This window comes from Diplotaxodon limnothrissa, linkage group LG12 (assembly GCF_057381915.1).
Source record: "Diplotaxodon limnothrissa isolate DT_005_m linkage group LG12, D_limnothrissa_male_GT1.1, whole genome shotgun sequence".
Lineage (NCBI taxonomy): Eukaryota > Metazoa > Chordata > Actinopteri > Cichliformes > Cichlidae > Diplotaxodon > Diplotaxodon limnothrissa.
Window position 1 is genome coordinate 39,585,061 of NC_140607.1, and position 6,181 is coordinate 39,591,241.

At 47.3% G+C, this 6,181-nt stretch overlaps 1 protein-coding gene across 1 annotated transcript in view; it reads right to left on the reverse strand.

The window, feature by feature from the left end:
- Positions 1-6,181, reverse strand: part of c5 (complement component 5) — a 35,172-nt gene that overhangs the window by 16,785 nt on the left and 12,206 nt on the right. The window contains exons 11-17 of the mRNA XM_085367646.1: positions 3,991-4,179; positions 3,417-3,620; positions 3,128-3,340; positions 1,890-2,039; positions 1,598-1,724; positions 1,447-1,512; positions 161-376 (exon numbers count right to left, since the gene is read on the reverse strand). Of these exons, the coding sequence (XP_085223772.1) occupies positions 161-376; positions 1,447-1,512; positions 1,598-1,724; positions 1,890-2,039; positions 3,128-3,340; positions 3,417-3,620; positions 3,991-4,179 (1,165 nt within the window). The remainder of the gene's footprint in view (positions 1-160; positions 377-1,446; positions 1,513-1,597; positions 1,725-1,889; positions 2,040-3,127; positions 3,341-3,416; positions 3,621-3,990; positions 4,180-6,181) is intronic.

A 6,181-nucleotide genomic window follows, 5' to 3' on the forward strand; every position in this document is an offset into this window, starting at 1 on the left:
TATCAGCATACAGGAGCTGCTAACAGGTAATTCAGCTATGAAGTGAATATGTGCTGAACAGGTAGAGCAGCAGTGGATTGTAATAGCACAGAAATGAGCTCCTGCTGTTACGTTGGTATCATCAGAGTGTGATGCTGTAAACAGAAAAGTCCACACTGACCATTACGTGCAATGACGCTGCCTTGGTCGATGCTCCTCAGGAGATGCTCACAGCATTCTTGGTAGACCGTTACGCAGCGTTGACTTGCTGTCTCAGGTTGGAAGAACTTCCTGTTCTTGTGGACAAATACCTTAGCTTCATCAAGGCAGCTTGTATACGTTGGAGCACGCTTCATCCCATTTTCACAGCACACTTTGAATTTACCATATCTTGCCGCTAGACAGACAGAAGGACACCCTTTACTTTACATCCACCACTGATTTATCCCCCATCATTACAAACATGTCAGCAAAACACACAGGTGAAGGTGTGTGTGTTAAACACATATCTATCTAATAGACTCCAGTTTGTGCATGTAAATGGAGAGTCCTCTTCACCCACTGAGGTTAATTATGGAGTTCCACAGGGTTCAGTGCTAGGACCAATTCTGTTTACATTATACATGCTTCCCTTAGGCAGCATCATTAGAAGACATAGCATACATTTACACTGCTATGCAGATGACACCCAGCTCTATCTGTCCATGAAGCCAGATAACACACACCAATGAGTTAAACTGCAGGAATGTCTTAAAGACATAAAGACCTGGATGGCCGCTAACTTTCTGCTTCTTAATTCAGATCAAACTGAGGTTATTGTACTCGGCCCTGAAAATCTTAGACTCTTAAATTCAATTCAGCTAAATTACATACTTATATATAAATGGTGGTCACTGGGTGCTGGACAGTGGCTTTGTCTACTGATAAGGATAAGATGGGTTAAATGGCAGTGACTGAAAGAACGAGATCATGGCCTCTCCCTTAGAGACAGGGTGAGAAGTTCAGCCATCCGGGAGTGACTCAAACTAGAGCCAGCTGAGGTGGTTCGGGCATCTGACAAGGATGCCTCCTGGGTGAGGCCCCGGGGCAGACCCCGGACACGCTGGAGTCAGTAGGTGGCTGGGGAGAGGGAGGTCTGGGCTTCTCTGCTTGGGCTGCTGCCCCTGCGACCCTGGTCGCTGGTCACTTGTTGGATGTGAAGAAGTGAAATGTCAGAGATTTCTGCTTATCCTTGTCAGTGGGTGGAGCCTATTACAGCTACCGTACTGTGAGAGACGGGGTCCACCCTGGACAGGTCGCCAGGCTGATGCAGGGCAGTCAAACTTTAATCAGACACAATTTTTGCCATGTATTCTCTGCGGAGTGTGATTATGCTGTGTTTGAGTCACACCAACCAACGTGATGCTCAAATGAGCAGATTGACGGGACAACATGGAACAGAAAGGAAACATGCTGCTGCAGTCTCACCTTTTGCCTTTTTCTCCGGTTCGGTCAGAGCTCGCTTTGCACGCACGACAGCTGTGCACGCCTCATCTGAAACACCATAACCAAAGCACGAGTGAGCCATGCAGCACTTTAACCGCAGCGTCTCCCTTCACTCATTTACTGACTGACGTACTGCTGGTCGAGGGGGCCGTGTTGGCGTTGGTGATGAAGGTGAGGCCGGCCAGACGGAAAACATCTGCGCTGTCTTTACCGCCGCCTCCACCGCAGCCCAGGTCGCTCTGCTCGATGTGACGAAGAACCTGCGGGTCAAAGTTCATTCTGTCAGTTGTCAACACGTGGAAATTGAAATATCGTCCCTTAAAGTCAGAGTCGACATAAAGGGCCATCAGTTTGTTGTTGTGTCTGTTTTTAATGACAAACCGAAGCAAACTGCCTCGGATAAAACGGTATGATTTTGGTGTTACCATGGAAACAGGGTCTCGGTAGTTGGGCCGTAGGGTAAAGATGGCGGCGTCGACAGCAGACAGCGCCACCAGGCCATCCTGATTGGCCCTCACATCCAGCTGGAGTTGTTCCTTGGGCTTGTAGTACTGCTCACCCAGAGACATGTCAGTCTACCACACACGCACACACACACACACACACACACACACACACACACACACACACACACACACACACACACAAAGGATCAGCGATGTTCAATGTGCTGACCAGAAGCTTGCAGGAAGTGCACAAACATACGCGACAACACTGACATAGAACCTTTTCTGGTTTTTATGAAGTCCTAACTATCCATCAGGTTTCTCCCGCTTATCCAAAGACAGCCATGGTGACTTTGGATAAGCGGGTACTCCAGGCATCCTCCGCTCTACAGACACTTTCCAGCTTCTCCTCTGGGATCACGATGTGCTCCAAGGCCAGATAAGATATACAAATAACCTCTCCAGAGGGATCTGGGCCTGTGCAGAGGCATCAGAGCCCAGAACACCTCCTTCCTGACCAGTGAGGTCACAGTCCACATCCCAGAAACCACATCTGTAATGTTAAGGGTCAACACATCTTCCACCCAGCCTGTCCCTGTGGGTGGCGACTCCACAGAGACGGGATCATGGCAGGTATTCAGCCCTCTGAATTCAGCCCTGCCCACCAACCTCTACTCTGGGGTCCAGATTCAGGAGGGGGCCCTGGTTTTTCACTTCCAGTGAGGTTATCCAGCACAGAGATTTCTGTTTCTCTCTGGTATTTTGAAGCGTTAACTGCTCTAGTGCTGAGAGGCTGTTCTGTCCTGGGCTCAGACACACAGAAGTTGAAGGTGCAGGCAGGGTTTGAGCCACCAGGCATCAACCATCAGCTAACAGCTAACACCACACTGATGCCCATGCTGTGCGGTCTCACAGCAAGCAAACTGGTCTCAGGATTGCACTCAGGATTAGGCTTGCACTGGTCTATTAGCTTTAAGTCATCCCGAGGTTCGACTCTTGGATTACAGGTCCGGAGCTTCAGGTTTTCTTGGGTTTTTGGTTCCTGTTGGATATGAAGAAGCGTGACCCCCATTTCACACCTGCAGCACCTCCCTGCCCCCCTGAAACCTCGTGTCGGTCTTATTCCAGGCGTGTTTACCTTCCTTGACGTCCGTTTGAACACATCATTACACCAGACTCTGGAGCGACAAACCACAGGCTGTTGTGTGATGTTGTACCTGGAGCCCGCTGATGCATCTGTCTTCGACGGCCAGCCACACGGAGTCGGCCACCAGCTCGGATGTCCCCTCTCCAAACAGGATGTAGTAGACCAGCACCCTGATGGACGGCACCATGGCGGGCGTCACTTGAAAGCTCAGGCTATGTTTGTTGTCAGCGTTGGAGAGAACCTTCTGGCTGCCGAAATCCACCACCTTCCCTTTAGAGATCACCTGAGGGAGCGCGGCACAATGTTGTGAGAAATAATACAAACAGGAACAGCAGCATCGTGTGGCAGCTTCTCCTCACCAGGTAGCTGATGGTTGTGATGGGAATGTAGGAGGGCGTGGCCGAGTACACGCTGAGACGCGGTGGTCGTCCCACCTGGAGGCCGGGACCCATCAGCGGGGCGTCGATGTAGAGATAACGTTGGTTTGGCGAGTAATAAGCGACCGCCGTCAGAGTCAGACTGCTCTGACTGGCTGCTGGGAGGGTGGAGTCATCCGTCTGAAACTGTCAACAACAGCAAGGGGAGATGTTAGCAACAAGTACACAACTAAACAATAAGTCCACACCATCATGACATGAAGTTAAAATTTAAAAGACAAATAAACAACAACGAGTGAAGAAGCAGACAAGACGGGAAAAAGTAAACAACGAAATACAAACAAAATAAATAAACAGTAAATAAAATAAGAAAACAAGGAAACAACACGTAAAAAACAAACTAAAGAAGCACACAGGAAACAGATCTGAGCAACACTTCCTGTCTTCTTTCTTTGGTCATTGTCACACAGTCACATGATCACGTGCTCACAAATCCAGCACGGCTAATTTTACCTGTCCCTGAGACACACACATCTAAAGCACCTGCAACGCCCACCTTGAGAACAGCCCTGACTCCATCACCAGGTGTGTTGCAGATGAAGAAAGTGAGGCCGTTTGATTCGCTGGTGGAGCTGCCGGTGCAGGACATGGCCTCGAGGTCCCTCCCCTGTCTGAACAGCTCATTCTCCACCAGACTGACCTGAACACCTCTCACTGGCTTGTCCATGTGATCCTTCACCTGCACCTGTAGAGACACGGTGAAACAGCAACAATGGACAAACTGCTTTAAACTCGAGGAGTGTTACAGAGATGTACAGGGAGTGCAGAGTTATTAGGCAAATGAGTATTTTGTCCACATCATCCTCTTCATGCATGTTGTCTTACTCCAAGCTGTATAGGCTCGAAAGCCTACTACCAATTAAGCATATTAGGTGATGTGCATCTCTGTAATGAGAAGGGGTGTGGTCTAATGACATCAACACCCTATATCAGGTGTGCATAATTATTAGGCAACGTCCTTTCCTTTGGCAAAATGGGTCAAAAGAAGGACTTGACAGGCTCAGAAAAGTCAAAAATAGTGAGATATCTTGCAGAGGGATGCAGCAGTCTCAAAATTGCAAAGCTTCTGAAGCGTGATCATCGAACAATCAAGCGTTTTATTCAAAATAGTCAACAGGGTCGCAAGAAGCGTGTGGAAAAACCAAGGCGCCAAATAACTCCCCATGAACTGAGAAAAGTCAAGCGTGCAGCTGCCAAGATGCCACTTGCCACCAGTTTGGCCATATTTCAGAGCTGCAACATCACTGGAGTGCCCAAAAGCACAAGGTGTGCAATACTCAGAGACATGGCCAAGGTAAGAAAGGCTGAAAGACGACCACCACTGAACAAGACACACAAGCTGAAACGTCAAGACTGGGCCAAGAAATATCTCAAGACTGGTTTTTCTAAGGTTTTATGGACTGATGAAATGAGAGTGAGTCTTGATGGGCCAGATGGATGGGCCCGTGGCTGGATTGGTAAAGGGCAGAGAGCTCCAGTCCCACTCAGACGCCAGCAAGGTGGAGGTGGAGTACTGGTTTGGGCTGGTATCATCAAAGATGAGCTTGTGGGGCCTTTTCGGGTTGAGGATGGAGTCAAGCTCAACTCCCAGTCCTACTGCCAGTTTCTGGAAGACACCTTCTTCAAGCAGTGGTACAGGAAGAAGTCTGCATCCTTCAAGAAAAACATGATTTTCATGCAGGACAATGCTCCATCACACGCGTCCAAGTACTCCACAGCGTGGCTGGCAAGAAAGGGTATAAAAGAAGAAAAACTAATGACATGGCCTCCTTGTTCACCTGATCTGAACCCCATTGAGAACCTGTGGTCCATCATCAAATGTGAGATTTACAAGGAGGGAAAACAGTACACCTCTCTGAACAGTGTCTGGGAGGCTGTGGTTGCTGCTGCACGCAATGTTGATGGTGAACAGATCAAAACACTGACAGAATCCATGGATGGCAGGCTTTTGAGTGTCCTTGCAAAGAAAGGTGGCTATATTGGTCGCTGATTTGTTTTTGTTTTGTTTTTGAATGTCAGAAATGTATATTTGTGAATGTGGAGATGTTATATTGGTTTCACTGGTAAAAATAAATAATTGAAATGGGTATATATTTGTTTTTTGTTAAGTTGCCTAATAATTATGCACAGTAATAGTCACCTGCACACACAGATATCCCCCTAAAATAGCTAAAACTAAGAACAAACTAAAAACTACTTCCAAAAACATTCAGCTTTGATATTAATGAGTTTTTTGGGTTCATTGAGAACATGGTTGTTGTTCAATAATAAAATTATTCCTCAAAAATACAACTTGCCTAATAATTCTGCACTCCCTGTATTTGTGTTAGTTGCAGCTGTCTCAGAGAAGATTAATGGATGTAGGACATGTGCAGAGGAGGATGCTGTGATGGGAGGAGGTGGATGATCCTCTGTGGCCACTCCTAAAAGAAGAAGAAGCTGCAGCAACGTCTCTTCTCGAGTGCTAGTTATTCGAGTATGTAGACATTTCTGTTGCTGGGATCTTCAACATAATGAAAGATGTCAGATGATCCTTCTGTGAAGTAGGTGCCATCACAGCAATGTGTCTTTGTAATCATCTGTTTGTTAAATCTGATATAATTCATCATCTCCAGGTCAATATGTTTCCCAAAGACAACCAAACGCAAAAGGTTAAAAATTTAATGTCCAGCAGAATCCAGGGGAAA